General features: G+C 44.0%; 1 protein-coding gene across 8 annotated transcripts in view; it reads left to right on the top strand.

The window, feature by feature from the left end:
• PTPRT (protein tyrosine phosphatase receptor type T) overlaps positions 1-22,717 on the top strand; it is a 277,331-nt gene that overhangs the window by 49,862 nt on the left and 204,752 nt on the right. For all 8 annotated transcript variants that reach the window (XM_057428931.1, XM_057428926.1, XM_057428924.1 and 5 more), the window contains exon 5: positions 1,893-2,186. In XM_057428931.1, coding sequence (XP_057284914.1) covers positions 1,893-2,186 — 294 coding nt within the window. The remainder of the gene's footprint in view (positions 1-1,892; positions 2,187-22,717) is intronic.

Below are 22,717 nucleotides of genomic sequence, written 5' to 3'. Positions count from 1 at the left end.
GTGATTTATAATAATTTGATTTTTTAATGAAAATGTATCCACATGCATTTCCTGAAAGCAAATTTCTTGGACAAATCACCTTCCTAAGTCAAAACATAATCAGCCTGACATATCAGAAAAGGGTTCTGGCAGGAGTTAGGGGAGCAGTGCCAAATCCAAGCAGAAACAGACATTCCACGCAAAGCTTACCTCGCAACAGTGGTTTTGGGTCACGTTGGATACCTGCTGCAGTGACAATTCAGATTGCTTTTTGTTCCAGGGGTAAAATGCACAACTGCTGCAGTCAGTCTCAAGGAGACAGCTTGGTTCATTGCCATTAGCCAACAGAAAGGAAATTAATGATGTTTCAGTCGATCATTTTGTGTAATAATGGTTTCCACACATGAATTTCTCTTCATTGAGCAGATATTTAACTTGCAATACTTCTCCAGAGGGGAGGACCCATCTTCCTCCCTTCATGTGGTGCTGATGCTCCTTTCTTCTCCCTTTCTGATTCTTCCAGTTCTGTGGGTTCTTTGAGGAATCACCTTTAAGCGGGGTTTAGAGTAATTGCCCCAGAACTCTAACATGAATGTTGTGTTGTAATGTTCATAGGTTCCCTTTTCTGAGACAAAGACGTCCTTTTGTCACCTTATTTTCATGACAGAAGAGAGTTTGTGTCCTTGGGGCTGAGGGCAAAACGCATTAGTGTGTGACACAGGGATGGCCAGGGGAGGTTAAGAGAATTGCTCATAATCTTGCAAAGTTCAGCTCAGGTTTGAAGGTTTTCAAAACCACAAGGCATAGGCTGTTCATGCAGCTTCCAATATGCAGGTGTTATTTACACACTGATGAGAGGGGGAAGAATAAAAACCAGGCAGGTAGCCAGAGCCCTGTAGACATTTTATTTTGCTTCATTTTGGAGCTTTAATCAAAGGGTGCTGCTGAGATGTCTTCTATTGGTTTGCTTTTCTTTTTGTCACAGAGGTGATATTCAGCAGCCAGGTTCCTGCCTCTTCATGATGCTTTTCAGACGTCTGGGCACTCTTCAAGCCTCGTAGACACTTTGCTTGAGTGCCTTTACTCCTGAAGTTAAGCAAACTCTCTAATCAAAAGTGACAGGAGGTGTTGATTCACTGCTGCCTCAGAGTTTGCCTTAGTTCTGAGCTACACAAGCTCAGTTCTAGCAGTATCCTGACAACTGATACTGTCAGCCGTGGGAATATCCCATGGTGAGGCCATGTCACAGGTTGCCCAGAGAAGCTGTGGCTGCCCCATCCCTGGCAGTGTTCAAGGCCAGGTTGGACACAGGGGCTTGGAGCAAGCTGCCCTAGTGGAAGGTGTCCCTGCCCGTGGCAGGGGTTGGAACTGGATGAGCTTTAAGGTCCCTTCCGACCCAAACCTGGGATTCTGTGTTCCCTAGTGTTTAACTTCAGTAGTATTTTCTCACACACGCAGCCAGTGCTTTGATTTAAAACCACATCCTATCTTTAAACTTTCTTTTCCTTGGTAAAATCACAGAATAAGCAAGTCATTTGAGTTTTCCACTCACAGCTAATTGTGTCACAGTAAGAATTGCACTCATTTATTTGGCTGAACCCTAACACCATGAGTAATGATTGTGATATTCTGCCATGTTAGGTCACAGGGTAGAGGAAGGGCTGTTGTACTTTTTAGATGCCAAGTGCACTCAGTTGTCTGTACTTAAAGTTTCTTTACCCCTCACCCTACAGTATTATATTGAGTGCTATTGCTCAGATGTTTAGAGGGGGAATAAGTGTAAACCTTCTGATCTCTTAAAAGTGTCTTATTTTAAACCATAGTTGCTTTGAGGTTACTGTATCCCTGCAAGTGGAAATTTGCTCCTTTAGCCACAATAGTCTCATGCTTCCATGATTTTTTGCTGTCCACAGAGCCCCCAACTCCCATTGCCCCCCCTGAGCTGCTGGCTGTCGGTGCCACGTACCTGTGGATTAAACCCAACGCCAACTCCATCATTGGAGATGGGCCCATCATACTGAAGGAGGTGGAGTACCGGACGACCACTGGGAATTGGGCTGAAACACACATTGTAGACTCTCCTAATTACAAGCTCTGGCATTTGGACCCTGATGTGGAGTATGAGATCCGGGTGCTGCTCACTCGCCCTGGAGAAGGAGGCACTGGCCCCCCTGGACCACCGCTCACAACAAGGACTAAGTGTGCAGGTAGGTTGCTACAGCTTCATAATACAGTAGAGATGATTTTGTTCACTTACTATCATAGTAACAAATGGTCTTCCACACATCCTTATAGATGTGCTTTGTCTGTGATCTGAATTAACATGATGAATTTTCCTATATCCTGGAATATTTTACTTCAAATGCCATAGGCCAGTGTTTAGGGAACTGTAGTTTTTATGCATGTCGGATATTTGCCAAATTCCCTGTTCTGGTGTATGGCTGCTTTCTGTTGGAATGGGCCAGAGAATGAGACTTTTCCAGCCAATTTTCCAGTAGGCAAATTGTTCTTCTGTCAGACTGGTCTGCTGGAAAATCTTTACCCTGTAAATGCATAAAAAAATATATGTTGTTCTTGGGTAATAGTTCAGCTTTGGTTCTTAACAAATAGTGCTGTCCATTCATGAGTGCAGTGTGGTGAAGTGGGAAGCATTTAGTTTCTTGTATTCCATTTGATGGAAGTAATTCCTCTCCTCACTCCTGACAAAGAAACCTGTTCAAATGCTGTGCAGCGTCTCCCCTTTCTCTTTTGTATTGTTAACAAATCGATTTTGCTCCAGGGACAGGAAGCCTCTCTCCTCTTTCTAAGCCATATTGGCCTTCCCAGGAAAAATCAAGGGATCATGTTCCTCATGTTTCGCATATAATGGCTAAATATATGGTTTCATGCATACATTATCAGCCATTAAAGAAATCAAGCTCTTTGATTTGCAAGGGGGTGAACAAGGCAGTTTTCTGTCCAGCACTTTTTCCTACCACACACAGCTGTCTTCTGAAGGTTTGCATTTCTGTAATGTTTGCAGAGTCCTCACTGTGCTGTGAACAAAGGACAGATTAACAGGCTGCTCTCTTCCTTCTAAAGCCTTCCTCCCCACAAGTTAGTGGTTTGCAGCGAGTGGATTGAACTAATGCAAAGCTTACACAAAAGCATTCTGGTCCCAGTTACTCTTTCTGACCAGTTAGCAAGGCTGAAGTGGGAGGAATGCCTCAAGAACAGCCAAATCCTTCCTGGTATGGGATTGAGCAGTGCAGTGTTAGCTTTCCTCACCCACTGTCCCAGCCTGTGCATGCCCAGCAGCATCCTCTTCCTCTACCAAGAGAGGAAGGCAGGCAGGTTGTGTGCATTGTGGGGCAGGGATGTACATCCTTACTGCCTTTCCTTTACTATACAGGTTATATACAGTGAACAGTTAATGCATCTTTAGAAGAATTGGTCAAAAACATAAATTTGAGCTTGAGGATGTGGTATGGAGTTGTTTGCTGTGTTCGGCATCTGCCCATTAGCAGAACACAGATGTTTGGAGGCTTTTCTGCAGCTGGGTGGACAGCATGTAGTGATGTGGGTGATGTCCTGGCCCGTTTGGGAAACAGGCACATGCTCTGGTGCTCATCTTTGACTGTTTCCTCCTGTGTGGTCACATTCTCTAACCCTCAGCAGAAATAACTGCAGGCCAGGCCTGGGACAGGGCATTTGCAGATGGAAGTGGGATGTGCTGAGCTGATATGGTTCATGTGCTGGGACTCTGCAGACACACTCTGCAGCAGCCAAACTGGTCTGCATTACCTTTGAAGAAAGCATGCTTTAGCTTACTGCAGGGGTAAAAATAAAACAACAGAAAGGCTGTTGGCATTGTGCTGAATGATGTCTTTTACTGGGTCCCCAATTGCTCAGCACAGGTATCAATGGACATCATGAAGGATGCTGTGGATAATCTGTTCCACTTGGCTGAGCTGAGCCACTCACTGTTTTCTGTCCTAATTTACTAACGAAAATCTACCTGGAGTAAAGGTCATTCTGTTAATGGTAGTTGTCATACAGAGCTTGTGGAGATTGATGGTGATGGCATTTAGGTTCTTTGGAGTGGAGAAATTGTAACGATCTTGATACTAAGAATGGATTTGAAGAAAGGGAGAGACTTACCCAATATCTGAAGATGTACGGCTTCCGCAAAATGCTAGCTGGTACAGTGGAGGGGGAAATGCAACTCATTATTCCAATTTCCTTATGTTGTGGAGCTCCCTCAAAATACCCTATTTTGAGGATAATTACACAGAACTTCCATGGTAAAGATACTAAATAATGCACTGAACCAAGAAGAGAGCGCTGCTTCCTTCATTTTTCTTAGAGCGCCTAATGACATCAGTGAAAAGGGCAGGGTTTTAAATAGGCGGGAGATGAGTGATGCTGCTTTTTGCAAGTGAATTTTTGCTTTTTTTCTTTGTCATTGTTTTTTCTTTGCAACAGGCAAGTACCAAACTGCTACACATCTGTCTGCAGTCAGTTAATGACTGAAGTTGTCCTGTTTTACTGGACTATTTAGTGTTAGCACTGTGTTTATTAGAGCCTCTGATAAGAGATAACAAAATCAGCTGCAGAAGTAATGGTAGAGAATATCACCTAAACTGGTGAAGAAGTAGTTACTTATTTAAATAGATATTTACATAAATACTTTCTTCCCTGTGAGGGTGCTGAGGCGCTGGCACAGGGTGCCCAGAGAAGCTGTGGCTGCCCCATCCCTGGCAGTGTTCAAGGGCAGGTTGGACACAGGGGCTTGGAGCAAGCTGCTCTAGTGGAAGGGGTCCCTGCCCGTGGCAGGGGTTGGAGCTGGATGAGCTTTAAGGTCCCTTCCAACACAAACCAGTCTGTGAGTCTATGGTTAAGTTGCAAGAAATCAGTGCAACTATAAACAGAAGGTGTCTGCAACCTTCCAACAGCGAGAAGTCAATGTCCCTTTTACTAAACAGTCTTATTGGTGTCTTTTCACATAGGCATTAGATGTTCATGTGCTAAGGAGTAGCTGCTGGCATAACCTCACCTTGCAGTGAGATCTTTTTTCATTGTTATTTTCATCTCTAAATCAGAAGAGGATTTGGGAAAGACCATGTTTTACTTCCACTTCAAATCAAGCACCAGAAGCTCACTTACAGAGTTGTAGTTGTCTGCTCTGAGTTTCTTGGCTCTCAACCTTGCCTCAGAGCAAAAGCATGACCAGAATGCAGAGCATGAGCTTACAAAGTCATTGTACTGTGATGTAACTCGTATCATGATCATTCATTATTTTCTGGTTGTTGATCAGAATGAATGGTAGTTGATTTCATGGACTTCAAAAAGTTTTCATTATATAAACCCCATAAAAACTAATTATGAAAAGTCTCGCTCTGATCACAAAGTTTTATTAAACTGGATAATATCTAAATTTCTGAAACCAGTATGTGCCTGGGCATGTGTTACCCACTGACGATGCTTTTGGTTTCTACAGGACAGCATTACAAGACTTCATTTCTCTATTTGATCTTTAGAGATGATACTGAAAATTAAGTCCCAGTTTGGCTCCATCCAGGAAAAGCCAATGGCCAGAAAACATGGCAAACCCTGCCTTTGGAAATGAGTGATCTTTTTTGGTTGTGGGTTGGTTGTTTGTGAGGGTGCTGAGGCACTGGCACAGGGTGCCCAGAGAAGCTGTGGCTGCCCCATCCCTGGCAGTGTTCAAGGGCAGGTTGGACGCAGGGGCTTGGAGCAAGCTGCTCTAGTGGAAGGTGTCCCTGCCCGTGGCAGGGGTTGGAGCTGGAGGAGCTTTAAGGTCCCTTCCAACACAAACCAGTCTGTGATGCTGTGAAGATGTGTTGGGTTTTGTGACCTTGAGGCTTGGAAGGAGGAAACTTTCCAGTCTGACAGGAGAATCGCTTGGTAAGGAATGGGAGGGGAGAAAAAGTCCTGAGAAATGCCATAATTTGCCCCCCAGTCAGTAATTCTTCATTGGACATGCTTATCACAATGGGAGGTTTGTTCTCATATGAAAAACTTCACGTGGTTCTCATGCAACTCATCTCTTCAGATAAGCTGCTAGAGACTGGGTAATTCAGCAGGAGGGTGTGATTTAGCTCCTGGAGAAAAGAGCAGTTGTCAAGATCAATACTCAATTTTTGTTGTTGGCCTGGGGAAATAGAAGTTACTCTTGAGCAGTGTGGCTGAATTCAATACTCCTCTTACAGTCAGTCGGGATAAAGCAGCTGATATAAATGCAAATAGTCTGTACATTCAGAGTTTGATACAGTATTGCAAGGGAGTGGGAAAACCTCTTCCTTATTATTAAAGGGTACTTTGTTGCCATGAAATTTTGAGAAGTTTAGAACTGGGAAGCAGCTTTTGCTGTTTTGTTTCTTCAGTTTAAGGCCACATGTCTTATAGAAATGTTTTGGTCTATTGATCTGTTACAGATGTTAGAAAAAGGAAGGAGCTGTGTACTGCTGTGAAATACTCAAACTGAACAACCAACAGCTTCATTGTGTGCTAACATAAGTTGTTACAACAGGTTCATAAATGCTTCTTTCTGATTTCATTTTAAGGTGATAACTCCCATTAAATAGCAAACATTTACATGGTAATATTGGAAACTAAGATTGAGGGGTGCTGCACTGCCTTCATTTTGTACTGGTTTTCAAGCTTACAAATTAAAACCAGACACCCTGAAAAAGGCTGATCTCTGAGTCAAAGCACTGCACAAATGGCGTGTGGAGGGTTTGAAAGAGTTCTGTACAACTGATGTGGAGGTATTATTGCAATCACTCATTTACAGCCTCATTTAACTTGGGAGTTAGTCTAAGCCTTGTCCTGAAACATGCATCGCTTCCCTGTTAATATTAGTTAAGCTTTTGGCTCCACTGTCTTTATAACTTTAAATGTAGACAGTGGTGGGAACGGATGCTGTTTTAGCAAGTTTGCTGCTGTTGGCTAATGCTTCTATAGAATATTAGCAGTGAAGGAAAACCTAACCTGGCTTTCTTGTTTCCTGTGTCGCTAAGTGCTGTGAGGGGCTTTCTTCTCTCAGCGATGGTAAAACAAGCATCTGCCGTGCAGCTTGTGCTTGTGTTGGGTTTTGCTCTCTTCTGAATTTCCTGAAACAAAGGCTCATATAGCACAATGAAATGCTGCTGCTGTTCTCTTGATAGCAGCTGTTCCCAAGAGCCGTACCCTGCAGGTGCGCTGTTGAGGATATGGCATCATTTTGCATCTGCCCTTTGGAATGTGGATCCTGTGAAGCCTGTAGGACCAGTACCCATTTCAGTGACTTTGTCTGCGTAGCCTGATGATTGAAACTCTGTTCTTATTCCACCTCAGTAGCCTTTGGCATGACAGCTACAGAGATAAGAGTAGAGTTAAAAATATTCTTTCCTTTTGATTCTTGATCCCCAGTTTGTGCTTGGGAACAGCCCAGTTGTGTTGCTGAAAGATAGGGGCTTCATCTGCCTCACATCCTCATAGCTAAATGCAAGATGATGGTTTTCCCTGCCAGGTTGATTAAATAGATAATAAACGTATCTTGACTTCTGTTTATTCTTTCCCCCTCCTCACTTTGTTTTTAGGGAGCAGAAGAACAGCATCCACCCTTTAAACACAGAGAGAAAAGACAGGTGGAAGAGAAGGTGAAGTGCTCCTGAATGGCTGACATCCTGTGGCTGTGAGCTCTGCCAGGTCTCAGCTTCTGTTCAGCCCACAGCATGTCCCTTCAGACCTGTTGAAACAGTACAGACAAGTGAACTACAGAGCTCTGTAGGAAGCCAAGTGTACTTCAGGTTTCTCTTCAAGTTGGGGTGCAGGTGGTTGCATGATAGGGGTGCTCCAGGCAAAAGATGTCTTTCTGAGCTATGTTTGTGATAGGAGGGATGATCTATATGGAACAGGAGGAATTTGGGAGGAGAAGGGAAGGTAATTGAATGGTGAAAGGGGAAGTGCTTGTGTACTTTGGGTGACTGGGTAAATACAGAACTCCAGAAAAGCCAGACAGATCCTTGGAGCTGACAAGATACTTGATGCATCCAAAGTTCACACGCTAAATTCCATGTGTTAGGAAGCAGCAGGGTGAAGAGAAGAGGCAGGGATATACTGCTGGAGCATATCAGTGTGCCAGAAATTTGATACTTGTTTCTAGCAGTGACCAATGCCTGAAAATTCCTGAGTCCAGCAAAGCTTGTCCCCCGATGCCTTTAACCATGGAGCATGTGGTGAGGAGTCTTCTTTATCCTGATCCGTGCAGAAGATGGGCTTTTTGTCCTGAGGTGTGTGGATTGATTGCTCTTATCTTAGTCTGCATAAATACAGTTATGAATACAAAGGCAGTCACAATAATGCTTTGGTCAGGATTTTTTTCTCCCAGAGGGATTTTGCTCATGATGGATTTAAATTCTAGGGATTTACTTTTTATCTGCAAAGGCAGTTTGTTATCCAGCAATGGTTTTTATTTTTATTTATTTATTAGGATGAAGTGTAGTTATTCATTTCCACATCACACTGGTTCTGCTTGGTGCTGTTACTGTTTAAATTAATATATTTCTATAATGTGGTTTGACTATAGCCTGGTTTTCTGATTGGACAGGCTGGGCAGTAAGGTGATAACTTTCATAATGGCATGAGGCTTCCATGCTAAGAGCAGTTCTTACTAATGATCATGGATTGATTTGGGGTTAAAGAGAGCTTAAAGTTCATCCAGCTCCAACCCCCTGCCACGGGCAGGGACACCTTCCACTAGAGCAGCTTGCTCCAAGCCCCTGTGTCCAACCTGGCCTTGAGCACTGCCAGGGATGGGGCAGCCACAGCTTCTCTGGGCACCCTGTGCCAGCGCCTCAGCACCCTCACAGGGAAGAGCTTCCTAATGTCTAATATAAATCCTAGATTAGATACCTAATCTATCCCAGCCAGGTTGGACGGGGCGTGGAGCAAGCTGCTCTAGTGGAAGGTGTCCCTGCCTATGGCAGGGGTTTGGAACTGGGTGAGCTTTAAGGTCCCTTCCAACCAAAGCCACTCAGTGAGTCCATGATCTAATCTTTGGGATGGGAGCCTGGACACAAATGATACTCAGAGAACCTAAATCAAGTTTACATCAGCTTCTGCCTTACCAAGGCAGCCCGGGGTAATCAGGGAACTGAGTTCTTATCTTTATGCACAACACAATTTTTCTTGTCTGTGATAATTAGATAATAAAATCAGATAATTGTGTGATTTCTCTTTTTCAGCTCACTTAAAGAACCCATAGGGGGAGGGAAGCACAGTAAGCAAATATTCGTTGTGTTAATAGCTTCTTTCCTCTTTGCTTATGCAGCTTCATTTCAGCACCCTCAGTTTAAGGGTGTCTCTAGTCTGGTCCTACAAATGGGACTTCTTGGGATGATGTCCTTAGCTTGTGCAGCGCTGACACTGCTTTACCCAAGTCAGCATTTTCCATCCATTCAGCCTCTCCTCCACAATTTGCCCAAATGGGCCAGACGTTTCTTCTTGATTGTCACTCAGTCCCCTGCTAAAAGCAATTCGTTTAAATTGCATGGTGTGTTAGTCTTCAGTTAAGTGGCATCTTTCATAAAATGTCATCCCTTATTACCATATTATTACTGCTTCTGTTAGTTTTGAGATGTGATGAGGCGACTGTCTCCAGATGTTGCTTTATAGGAGTGTGAAAAGCTCTGTTAGTGGGAGGGCATTGGATGGGATAGTGCTCTGTGTGTGTTCCTGCATTGAGCTTCCACTGAGGAGCCACCAGAGGCAGGTGTCTGCTTCCTTTCTCTGGGTAAGATGCACCAGAACTCATCCTGGGAGTGAAATGGCAGGCCCAGTCCTGCAAAACATTTATTAAGCTCTATGAATTTCCATGGTCATGATCCCTTCTTTGTCCTGGGACAGACGTTGCTCACTGCTTCCTGCTTATGTTCCTCTTTTTGCCTTTCCAAAGACCACAGAAACATAAATGCCTTTCATCCTTAAATGGGTTTTTAATGTACACAAGTCTGCATTAAAAAAGCACTCAAATAATAAGAGATGTTTAGTTTATACACTCAAAGTTTCCAATTTTAAACCTTTCAAAGACTGAACCATGTTATTTGGCTTTCTTGGAAGCTCTAACATATAAAAGCAAGGCAGGGGCAAAACGGAAGAGCACACTACACTTTTCACCTTATGTTAATGGCTTTTAACTTGAAATATTTGTGGGACATTTAGGAATATCTTTGTTCCTTATGTGTTGTTTTACATTTTGTTGTCAGTATTTTACCCTGTTATTTTCCACAAGTGGACTCTGAACTATTGAGATAAACATTACTTGTTGTTTAATGTGTGCCAACTTACCCAGAGGAGCAGAGGTGTTGCACAGCTTGGGATAGGGGGGTGGGATGTTGGTATCTTAAGTCATACTGTTGCAGAATGAACAGATGGAGTATGAGTGTGAGAGCACAACCCCTTTGGTAACGGTGTGTATGTGTCTGCAGGAGTTGCATTTTCATACTGCTTGAGCTTGGTAATGGAATTTTATTTGTTTAACCACCTGTTCTGTCCATGGGCATTTCTCATTTTAGACTCACAGAATGGTTTGGGTTGGAAGGGATCTTAAAATCATCCAGTTCCAGCCCCCTGCCACAGGCAGGGGCACCTTCCACTAGAGCAGGTTGCTCCAAGCCCCATCCATCCTGGCTTTATTTCAGTTACATTACAGTATCTGAACATGTCAAACCAGAGAGGGAATGGGATATATGTCATTCTATTTGGTTGATGCTGGGCTTCTCAGCTCACATGACAGAGGTGGAGAATTAAAGACCCCCTGATCTCCACAGGCCCGGGATTGGGGTCCTGGTATTGCCATGGCCATGGGGCTGGAGAGGGATTCATGGGCTCAGTCATCTTAATTATTTGCTATTCCAGTGCGTGCAGTGAGGGATAAAAAAGGGAAATGCTTTCAATTCCTTTTAGCTTGTGTTTGCTCTTTAGTTTCTAAGCTAAAAAGCTTTTTCTTTCTCCTTTTCTTCACTTGTTTTTTGAGCTATGTTTCCTGAGAATTTGAAGCAGTGAAATATTTTATGACTTTAGAAGCAGCATTTGAGTAGAGCATAACTGTGACCATATCAAAGTACTCAACCATTGCTGGAGAGGCACACAGGCCTGAGCATCAAAATCAGACTGACAGCTGCTGTGACAATGGATTTCACTCAAAATCCACAAATCCTTATTTTAGCTGCCAATAATCCTTCAAATTATTAAAGTAAAATCTTGTTGCAGAGATTGGGAGGGGTTTTAGAGCCACTGGGAGGGGGCTTAGAGCAAGACCACGACTCACAAGATAACAAAAGCCGAAAGCCTGAGCATCACAGTTTCCTCCCTGTGGCACTGTGAAAGGTTTTGTAGCATTTACCAGAGACCCAGAAAGGAGCAGGAGGGAAGTGGGTCTTGCAGATAGATCCAAACCTCCAGAAGCTGGAGTTGTCAGTTAAGGAAGTTTGACGAAAATCTCTGGTGAGCTTGAAAGATTAGATTGGGTATCAGGAAGTCTGGCGCTTTGAAGATAAAGCCTTCAAGTGATAAATTAATTTAATAATGGTTTTAATAAGAAGATAAACTTCGCATTAAGTTGTCTTTTTTTAAGAGAGATGGGGGGAGGCAGAGGAATGGGATGCCAGATTTAAGAGAAGGGATACTACACCAAAGGCAATTTTTGGTATGAACTACTGTATGTACATGTAAAACCCAGTCCTTCCCAGCTGGTTTTATTCTGCACAGATGGGTTATTTTTTAACCTACTGTTCTATCAGTCACTTTGCTGTAATGTTTATTACATTCATAACACATTCATCTGTGAAAAATCCACAGGGTTCTTTTTTCTGGTTAGAAAGAATCCCATTACTAAAGAAACTGTGCCTGAAAGCAAGTCTGCAACTGGGATGCTTTATTGTTTCCTACGTAATTAAAACTGTGGTGTGCCACTTGGGACAAAGCAGCTCCCTTTGCTGCTGGGAGAGACCCCAAAAGTCTTTGAGTTGTTGTCCAACACATACAGTGGATTAATTCCTGTTGTGAAGCATTGCTTGTTGCAACTTTAAATGTATAGAAATAACCTCGCAATGTGTTGCATCCGGTAATTTGCTTTGTGGTGGTGGGTTTTGGATGAGTAGTGTTAAGTTTCTTGTAGAACTGATGCCCGTCACATCAACACATGGTATTTTCTTCTTGGAAGTCACTCAACCATGCACTTGTACTAGTTTCAGTTACAAGGCTTCCCTTTGTGAAATCTCAGTGCTTTTGATTCTCACTTTGTCCTACTCTTCTAAAGACACCAGGAACCACCAAGTTGAAAGATGAGCGTTGCAATACCCAACATAAGACCTGCAGAGTGAAAATGAGTTTTGTATCTACTTCTGGTGCTCCCATTTATGTTCTGAAGCTCTTTTCAATAGTTGTTGCTTTCAGTTAGCATTGTGCGTGTGAGCTCCAGATAGGCACCTTCTGCCAGCCTTCTACTCTCTAGGAAAGGCAGTTTTTGGCTTTCCTCGATCCAGCTGGCACAGCACAGCAAATATTTACTTATTTTCACACAGAAGCAAATATCTCAGTGTAAAAGAGTTGGAATCGTGCTCTGTGCAAGCAGCGCTTCATACAATAGTGGTACATGATGCTGCAGCCGATCAGGAATTGCTCTGGAATCCTCCAGGGCTCCCACACTACTGGCATTGTAGGGGGATGGGGACTCACAGGTCAGTGTCAGTGCTCCCAGGGGGTCAGACTTGGTTCCTTCCTATGAGTGACAGTTTGTCTACCCTTACTTGTGTCGGTGTATGTCTCAGTTTAGAAGATGCTCTTGCTTGTACCAAGAAATCATCTCCAAACCTGATCATGATAGCCTATGCTAAAAGTAATCTATATTATCCGGTTAAAGTCCTCTGTAGGCTGTAGTATACCTGCACCTGTGTGCCGAAGGAATGAGGATCAGCAGCTAGGTACTCTTAACTTTTCTCTGTCATAGGAGTGCCCCTTGGCAGTAAAACGCTGAGATATTTTAAATCAAAGTGCTCTTTATCACAGAATCCCAGCCTGGTTTGTGTTGTGACCTTAAAGCTCCTCCAGTTCCAACCCCTGCCACGGGCAGGGACACCTTCCACTAGAGCAGCTTGCTCCAAGCCCCTGTGTCCAACCTGGCCTTGAACACTGCCAGGGATGGGGCAGCCACAGCTTCTCTGGGCACCCTGTGCCAGCGCCTCAGCACCCTCACAGGGAAATGCTTCTGCCTAAGAGCTCATCTCAGTCTCCCCTTCTGGGAGTTTAAAGAATGGGGAGTGAGGTTTGCTTTTTTCCCTCATTCATGGTACGAAAAAGGACCTTGCAAATAATCCAGTGTTTCTTTGTGATTGCTGCTGTATGTCCATGATTACCTCATTGCAGATCTTGCAGTGTTCATCTCTACAGAAGTGCTTATGGAATCACAGTTTAAATTAGGGAAATAGAAGGGATTATGAGGCACTATGCTATTCATCTTACAGAAATACTATAATCTTTTCTTGTATGAGTATTAGGAAGAATAATGTCAGAGTGATATGATGCTGTACAGCCCATCATGAAGGAGGCACCAGAGGTTTCCACACTTGCATCTGAGATCTCAAATTGTGGATCAGTTTTTTAAGCCAAAATAACGGCCTGCCTCTTCCCCTGATCCTGGTACGTCCCTGGTCCAGGGAAGGAAGCAGGTCCTGCAGCTGTGGGGCAGGTGCTCAGTGCACTCACACAGAACAGAACCCGCCTCGTGGTCCAACTGCCCTGGTACCTGGTGTTGATTCCCCCTGCCCTCTACACTGCCATCTGCAGTGTGTGATTTCTCAGTGCTCAGCTGGGGGAACTCAGGGGCTGTAGCTTTTGTGTTGGGAAGAGCCCATCATTCAGAATGCACATGAGGGGGTTTTATAAATGCAGTCATATCTGATTGCTGCTGTAAAGAGCATGAAGATTTAGACATCCATATATATTTTTGGCTCCCTGGTCTCTGCCTCCTTTTTAACCAGGTTTTGCAATGTGAGGCTGTTTCAGCTAACTCAGCTCTTTTCAAATGATGTTTTCTTCTGCTGCTTCTCAGTTCAGAAACCAGGGTCCAGGTTTCCTCCTACGTGACTAAAATCTATAGCCCTTGGTGCCTGTAAGAGCTGTTCCTCTCGGTGATGTATTTCTCTTGCTGCAGCACCTGTCCTCAGCTGACCATCCACTTGGCACAGCCAGGTTTATCCATTTGACTGCTTTGAATTGGATTGCTTAGACCTTTCCAGTTGTCAGCACATGGTAACAGTTCCTCTCTTAACCCAGACATACACATTTGTCTGCTGACCATGTATTTCCCATTGCAGGTAAATAACTCGAAACCCAGGTTGTCCTCTAGAGGTTAGGTGAAAAAAGCAGGATGTGCTTAAATTGCTGCCTGAGTTAGAGGCATAAACACCATGCAGGAATCTCCTGTAAGAAACTTGCTGCACTGTGCAGGGATTTGCACAGGAATCGCAGAATGCCATTGCCTCTGATCATGTACTTGAATGTGTTGACTGATAGGAATGTTTTTAAACTCAAACACCTTAAAGACTTTATGAAATAAATCCTACTTTAGCTCATCCCCAGGGTTAAGGACTGGGGTACCAGTGGCATATCACCTTCAGCATTTTCTTTAGATTTGTATTCCTTAAAGGAGTCAGGAAATAGCAAACTGTGGCCTCCAGCACTCCATCTGTTCCCTCCTGGGTGCATGGAGACAACATGAAATGCTCTGGGCACCCTTCACACCACTGCAGGTTGCCTTCTTTTATATTCAGAGCACAGCGATAATGATAACGTGGTCATATTCTGGGCAGCAAAGCTGAGGGTTTCCCAGATTGTGTTGGCAGGTCTATCCTTAAAAATCCTTTCTGCTTTGCTTTTGTGATATTTACGAGTGTTACAGCACCGTTGGTCTGTTTTTTCTTTATTTTTAAACCTTTCTTTTGCTTACCCTTTTGTGAGTACGTGACAGTCACAAATCACTCATTAATTCTCCATGTGAAACTGCAGGCACTGGCCCCCTGCTTCCAGGCTGCTCTCTGCACCCCTCATCTCTGCTGCATCACCTCACCTCGAGGTGAAAAACCCTCCTGCAGTGGCATACAGCTTTTCCTGGGGTGACCTGGCAGAGGAAAATGGGTGTTCACTCTAGTTGTGTGGTGGGTACATGTCTAGTTCTGTGAATAAGGAGATTAAGGTAGGGGCAGGTTGCTAAAACAACCTTTATTGGATCTGCGTCCTCGTGTCCAGCCCCAGGAGAGTCAACAGGTGGTGGGATGCAGAGCCAGAGAGTTGTGCTTGGCTGAGAACCTGCCTTGGAGTGCTGTTCTCCAGCCTCAAAAAGTTGCTGAAAAAGCAGATTCCCTCCATGCCCACACTGATTCTTTTTGCTGTGCTGGAGGCGAGATGGCAGAAGATCTGGTGCCTGTTCTGGAGACGCCCATGGAGCACCAGGGACATCTTTGCTGCTGCTGCAAATCCGTGGCACTGTGGCCTCTACTGGTGACAATCAGCTCAAACAAGTCCTTTGAGTGTTCTGCATTTCTTACAAAGGCACCCACCAAATTACATAGCTTGCTATAATTTTAGCTGTGCTGACACTAAAATACTATCCTGGAGTATCCAGGGAACCTCCTCACTCTGTGTAGTATGTTGTCTGCTTGGAGAACGTGGGAGCCCCAGGAACCCTGCCAGTCCGTGTGAGCTGCAGAGCTCCACATGTCCTCCCATTGCTCAGTCAACATATGGGTGTCAAGATGTACTGTACTAGAGACACTGGTAAGGGCAGCTTTGAAGGAAGCTTCAGAACAGCACAGCTTCTTGGCAGCCATTTCATTGTTTTGCACCATTTTGGGGGTGTATGGTGATGTTTTGGGGTTGGTTTGTTTAATACAAAGCTATTTGGGTATTAATCCACACCATTCAATGTAGAGGGGTTGTCTGGAATGCTGTTGAGCTCACTGTGGCTATAGCAGTGCTGGGTTGAGTACTGTTCACCTTTTACAATATCATATCTTCTGTTTCCTTTATTTCCTTTGTATTTTATTATCTCTCTTTCTTGCAGTGGAAAGGCTGTATTTGAATTGCAGAGCTGTGGTGATACTTTGTGCTTGTGGGAATAAGAGCTTGGCTTCTCCTGCCTCAAAGCACAGTCTCAGATCTCGGTTTCCTTTAAGTGCTGTGCCAGCTCTCAGCTCTCAAGTGCCTGTTTGCTTTGACTGGTGCCTTATGTGGGTAGTGAGTCCTGCTGCCTTCAGATTCCAGTGTTGTCCTGGGAGGATGAGGCATTATGGAATAGGTTCATTTCATCCTGCAGGTTGTGTTGTGTGTGTCAGACCTTTGGGTTATAATTAATCTTCTTAGGAACTTTCATGGTGAGGTATACAAGGCATTTTCAAAGAATAATTCAAGCCTTATAATGTTCCTTAGATACAACTTCATTACTGGGGGGCAAATTGCCTGAAGAACTAAACTTACAAAGCTGTGTGTTTGCAGGGAGCAGGAAATAACCTCTGAGTAAAACGCATGGTAACTAACTGCCTAAGCAATGTCGCTTGCTTAGAAGCAGCTTTGGGGAAGATCTCATTATTTGATACAATATAATGTGTTCTTTATAATAACATAAGTTGGGGACGTTTTGTTTCTGCTGTTTATTGTATAGAGAAGCTGATGCCTATTCAGTGTGTGTGTGTGTACAGACCTAGGTAAGTGCTCAGCAGAATCTGTCACCTTGTGTGTCTATGCTGGAGGAACCTGATCTTCATGCGGGGCTCCTGTGTCCTGATACTGATCAACACAGAAAGAGGCATAAAATGTGAAAACAATCACTGTTATGTCATTGCATTCAAATTTGACAACTCAAGGAATGTACTTTGTCTCTTTTCCATCCCCATGTGCATACATAAACAAGCAGGGATACAACTCCCTTTGTGAAAGGAGCAGAAGGTCCAAGCCCCAGATGCTGCAGTTCACTTCAGGGGCCTTTCTCCTCCCTGCTTCTTCCTTAGATAATCACTGCTAAATTTTTTTAGACATAGTATAAATATTTATTTAGACACTGTCTCTAAACCTGCAAAAGAAATCTGAAGATTGATGTTGTTTTCAGGGTGCCTCAAGTAGCAGATGAAAGAAGATGCTCCTAATTATTGCCCAGCTCTAAGCGCTGGTTTCAAGTGTGAAATGTCAGTAAAGTAATTACAATGGGGGAGAAGCAGTGAAACTTTCCCAGCACCAAAATGTTGAGGTTAACATAAAAGAGGGAAAATACAGAAGACTTGTTAAGATTTCTATGTTAATCAGTGCTGAGTAGCTATTTTCTTTATAATAACATCTGCAAGTATCTATCGATAGTGTGCAAGTGTTGATTGTATGTTACAGTGCTTCATTTTAATTAGACTCCATAGGAGATAGTTAAAGGGTTGATGGGGAAAGATACTGTAGTAGTAAATATTATGGCACATTTGGAAGCGAAGAGGGTAAGAACGTGTTGGCTTCAGTGTTTGCTGTAACTAGCACTGCACTCTGGGACACACTTTTCACTTCTTTTGACTGTAGATGCTCAGTGATACATTGCATTTCCAGTTGGTAAATCTTCCTTAGGGGACTAGTTTGTCATTGAAACACCCTGTTGAGGCAGCTGCAGCAAGCCTTGCCTGTGGTAATCAGTGATGGCTGAGTTGGACTGGTTTGTGTTGGAAGGGACCCTAAAGCTCATCCAGTTCCAACCCCTCTCACGGGCAGGGACCCCTTCCACTAGAGCAGCTTGCTCCAAGCCCCTGTGTCCAACCTGGCCTTGAACACTGCCAGGGATGGGGCAGCCACAGCTTCTCTGGGCACCCTGTGCCAGTGTTACACTGGCAGAGGAGAGATGGTGACTGGGGGCCCGTGCCTGAAGAGCGGATGGTACCAAGCTGAGTGCTGAGCCCACGACCAGTAGATGTGAATGGGGCTGGTGCTGCTCAGGGCTCAGCAGCCCACCTTGACTTGCTGTGACTCCAGAGGTTCCTTCCCAAGGACTCAGTGACATGAAGAACAGTTTGACAGGCAGGAGGGTACAGATGAGCATCCCTGTAATAGGAAAGATAAGAGCAGGCATCCAATAACTGTCCCAGTCCTTCAGTCCCAGGATCTGATCAGGTGTTTTATTGCCTTTTTGCTTTTATTTATTGATTGATTTTTTTCTGGTCTGTAGCCTGTTCAGCAAGTATTTAGCCCTTTGCATAGTGCTTTATTGAAATCAAAGTCCTTTTCCTTGCTCTTTAGATGTAACTCATGAGGGTCAGCAGGCTGTGGCCTTCATTCACACTAAATACTGAACAGACTAAAGCCTAATTAGAAAACCAAGCAGCTTCCTTCCTATCCCTGCATGCAGTAGGAAAAGCAGTTTCAGGGACATGAACTTGGTTTAGGTTCTAAAAAGAAAATAAATAAATCTATGGCACATGTGGGTTTCAGTCTGACTCCTGTCCCAACGGTAACTACCCCATTTAAAATGCAGCACAGCTTCTCATCTGGCTTCTTAGTTTCTGGTTCTGCCATCCCAAGATGAGACAAAATGAGGTTTCGTCTTGTGTAGTAGGTGGCAGTTTGAAGCATTAACTGCTGTGGAAGAAGATTTGAAAGGCAATTTGCCTTCTCAATTTTCTCTCAAGTCATTAAAATTCATCTTCAGTTCTTGAAACATCCCAATTCTTGTTCTGCCTAGGTATCAGGATTGGAGATCTTACGCTTGTTCAATGCACTGAATACCCCTTAAATTTATGGCAAACTGTTTGACACCATTTTACAAATTGTCTGTGATTCTACAGTTTTATCTTTAGAAGTTTAATTCTTCCCCCTGCCAAATTGATGATAATCTCACTATGAACTGAGTTTACAACTACTTAAACCTGATGCTACTTCTTTGCTTTCTACCTACTAGAGGTTTGCACTGCTAAGACAATTTCTTGGTACTTGTCTGTCTTCAGGTTGGACGTATTTTGGCTCCTCAGTCCTTTGGTTTAATACACTGTTCTCTGGCACCAATTCCTCTGTCATCAGTAGGTGGATGGTGTGAGGAGCAAGAGTGTGCTCTTTGCTGATCCATGCCCTAAAAGCTGCTATCTGGGAAGTGAGGAGGCTCAAAGTTTGTCTTAGAAGTGCAAACAAGTATAAAAATGACTTAAGAGGTGTGCCACCTGATTTGAATTTAAAATAGCTCCTTTTTAATTCACAAAAGCTGGTGGCAGGAGTTGTCAGGCTTTGGGTGTCAGCAGGGTGATGGAATTGTGTGGGAGTGTGGAGGCAATAATAATACATAGGACTCTCTGTGCCTCTTTTCTTTGGGAAGCTTGTGGAAGGGAATAGCCTCTTGTCATACTCGTGTCACATTTTATTTTGTTTTAAGACTGATGAGAGAGGAGCAATCTGCCTGTCCAGAGCAGCCTGTCTCCTCTTGCTGTCTTTTCTGTTCCTCTGATCCTCAGCTTCCACTGTTCCTTGGAGCACAGAAGAGGCCAAGCTCTAGTTAATCCAAGCAGAAGCATCTGGGGGGCTTTTCTTCTAGATTCAGGTGCTATCTGCTCGTTCTGCTGGCTTTTAACCAGTGATGTAGTCTCATCTCTTCTTAAGATTGGGTCTGTGCCACACTTGGTTTTACTTGTTATGTGTAACTCTGCAACCAGTTTAAGTGTGAGCCCTCTATGATGTGCTAATTCACCTGGGATAGGGGAGCTGTGGATGGGATTTGTGCCTAGACAAAGACCCTAGTAACTGATAATTTGGAAATGTAAGGTTAATCACAGCATTCTTTTCAAGATGCTGTGGTAATAAAGCACTAGGATGTGGAACACAGAGGTAGACAGTATTTATTTATATCCTAGCATGACACTTCCCTGTCCTGGAAGAGGCTGTTGGCAACTCTTACTGCCTGTCATGTACAGTAGAACAGTGAGGGTAGGAGGGGGTTCATCTTGTTCTCTGACGTTACTTTGTGCTTAAAGGAGAACACTAAAAAAGAAGGTTAAATGAAGGGTGAGATGCTCCTTTTCTCCTGTATTTTGTTCTTCAGTTGTGCCTGTAATTGTGTGCTGCTTGTTAAGTAGCCAAAGGCCTTTTGAAAACTCCTTTCATTGGAGAAAGATGTTAGACAGAGCTGCTTGTGAAATAATTACAGAAAATGAGTGTTGATGGATGTTTTGACTCTGCTGCAGGAGTAATTCTGTCTTCTCCAGTTGAAGTAATTACATTTGTTTCTAAATAGAGGGAAAGAAATGGTAATTGTCAAAAGAATGCATAGATCTGACTTCTGTGGTTATGCAGAGGCAGAGAGATGGGAAGCAAAGAACTAATTATTATATTGGTGTAGTCATTATTGTGTGTTATTCATTGAAGTATGGTGCTGCTGTTGAAAACAGTGAGTCATGAAAGATCTGTGGTATCCTTTCCTGATGGTTACGTACACACTCCATACAGTGGAGTATGAACACAGGATACTAGGTTAATAATGGATTCAGTACATATCTGCAGGAACTCAGTAGCCATTAACAACTATTTCCTTTTTTCCCTCAGATAAGGAACCTTTTCAGGCATTGTAAACTAGATTCCTCAAGTAGGAAAGGGACTACAGCTGATATATTTCTATGCCTGTGAAGCTGCTTCAGTTCAGACTGCTGCGGGGGTAATATCGTGCCAGCAGCTGGGATGATGCATTTGCTAGTTTTGGAGTGGGATGGAGCTGCTGTGTTTTATGGGGGTCACGAACAGTTGTGAGACAGCACTGCTACTGCTGCCTCTGGCAGCATGGCACCACCGGCAGGCCTGGGAGCCCTGTCAGACCATTCACATTGCACCTTCTAGCTTTTCAAAAGGATGAGAAACGTGTTTTGTCACCCTGAGATGAAGATCCCTGTGGTTTTCCTGCAGTATCAAATGAGAGCGCACAGCTTTCAGTGAGGACAAGGGTTAAGTGTATGTTAAGGATGAGAATTCAGAAGCAGGGTGAGGAAAGCCGAGGTTACAGCTATCTGTTGAGGCTTGCTGGCGATGGATGTGGTTTGTTTTTCTGTTGTGGATGTGGGCCTTGCAAAAGCACCTGTATTCCTGGTCTGCAAGTGAAAGAATCCCAGACTGGTTTGTGTTGGAAGGGACCTTAAAGCTCATCCAGCTCCAACCCCTGCCACGGGCAGGGACACCTTCCACTAGAGCAGCTTGCTCCAAGCCCCTGTGTCCAACCTGGCCTTGAACACTGCCAGGGATAGGGCAGCCACAGCTTCTCTGGGCACCCTGTGCCAGCGCCTCAGCACCCTCACAGGGAAGAACTTCTTTCTGGTATTCTTTTGAATTCTATTGCAAGGCAATTCTCTCAGTTTTTAAGGGAGAGCTGTCAACAGGGATGCCAGAATCATCCCTGCTTTTTGGAGAGCAGAAGGTCAGAGTCACATGAGCTTTGTTTCAGTGTAAAATTCTGATGAGTTAACCAAAGCACTGTGCGGACCTGCATATAAATTGCCCCTTAGTGAGTCAGGAAATAATACTTCATTTTCTTTCTTTATTTTTCCTTGCTTGTGCTGGAAAGCTTTGGAAGACACATGATGCTGTCAAGGCTGTCAAAACTTCACGCAGTCAATATCAGCTCTAAAAATATATATATGAAAAAAATACAGCTCTGGTGTGAATGGGAACAGGGAGAACCTGGCAAGCTCTCTTGACATCAAGGAATGAGGAGGGTGTTGAGAGATTTCCCCTTTCCAAGATCATGAGCAGCATATGTTCAACTTGGGTATTCTTGTTTCTTCAGGAATTAAAATAAAGGCCTGCTTTTTGCAGGAAACTTTCCAGGCTTGTGAAAGAAAACAGAATGTACTGAATCTTTGCACTAGCATTGTTTAATGTGGAGGAATGTCCCTCCTAACTGATTGCACATCCTAGTGATGACATTGAGCTGTGGACTGGCAGATGTGGGACTATTTGTGGGCTCTTCAGGAAGCCTTTGGATTACTGGAGCTTCTTGGAAATGCTGTTTTCATGCAGGAAATGAATCAGTCCAGCATCTGCTGGAAGGGCAGCATGGCAGCATGCAAGGAATCCAAAAGGGGTTGGGAGTGCAGCAAGAGTAATTTTAGGTTGCAGGTGCTGGGTGAGCCAAAAGTTGATTCTCAGTTGAATCTGTTAGCCTGGAGAGGGACTCTTCATCATGAACTGTAATGACAGGACAAGGGGTAATGGGTTCAAACTGAAACAGGGAAGATTTAGGTTGGATATAAAGAAGTTCTTCCCTGTGAGGGTGCTGAGGCACTGGCACAGGGTGCCCAGAAAAGCTGTGGCTGCCCCATCCCTGGCAGTGTTCAAGGGCAGGTTGGACACAGGGGCTTGGAGCAAGCTGCCCTAGTGGAAGGTGTCCCTGCCTGTGGCAGGGGTTGGAACTGGATGAGCTTTAAGGTCCCTTCCAACCCAAAACAGTCTGGGATTCTATGAAGTTTGGGACTCTGGAGGTTAGTGGCAGCTTTGGTTACAGTGACCATACGGTACGTAAGGTCCTAAGGGAAGTGAGGCAGGTGAATGGCTAAATAATGATTGTAATAAAGAGGGCAGATCCAGGTAATCTTGGAGCTGTGTAGTGAGAGGACCAGAAGAAATGGATCTGTTAAAATTTCCAAGTTTAATGTAACCTTGAAGCTACCTGTGCTTTGGTAGGGAGTTGGACCTGATCACTTGCAAA

This window comes from Pezoporus wallicus, unplaced genomic scaffold (genome assembly GCF_028554395.1).
Source record: "Pezoporus wallicus isolate ANWC-B61680 ecotype Strahan unplaced genomic scaffold, APGP_CSIRO_Pwel_v1 contig_8088, whole genome shotgun sequence".
Taxonomy (NCBI): domain Eukaryota; kingdom Metazoa; phylum Chordata; class Aves; order Psittaciformes; family Psittacidae; genus Pezoporus; species Pezoporus wallicus.
The sequence above is the reverse complement of the archived record's forward strand: the minus strand, read 5'-3'. Positions and strand labels throughout refer to the sequence as shown.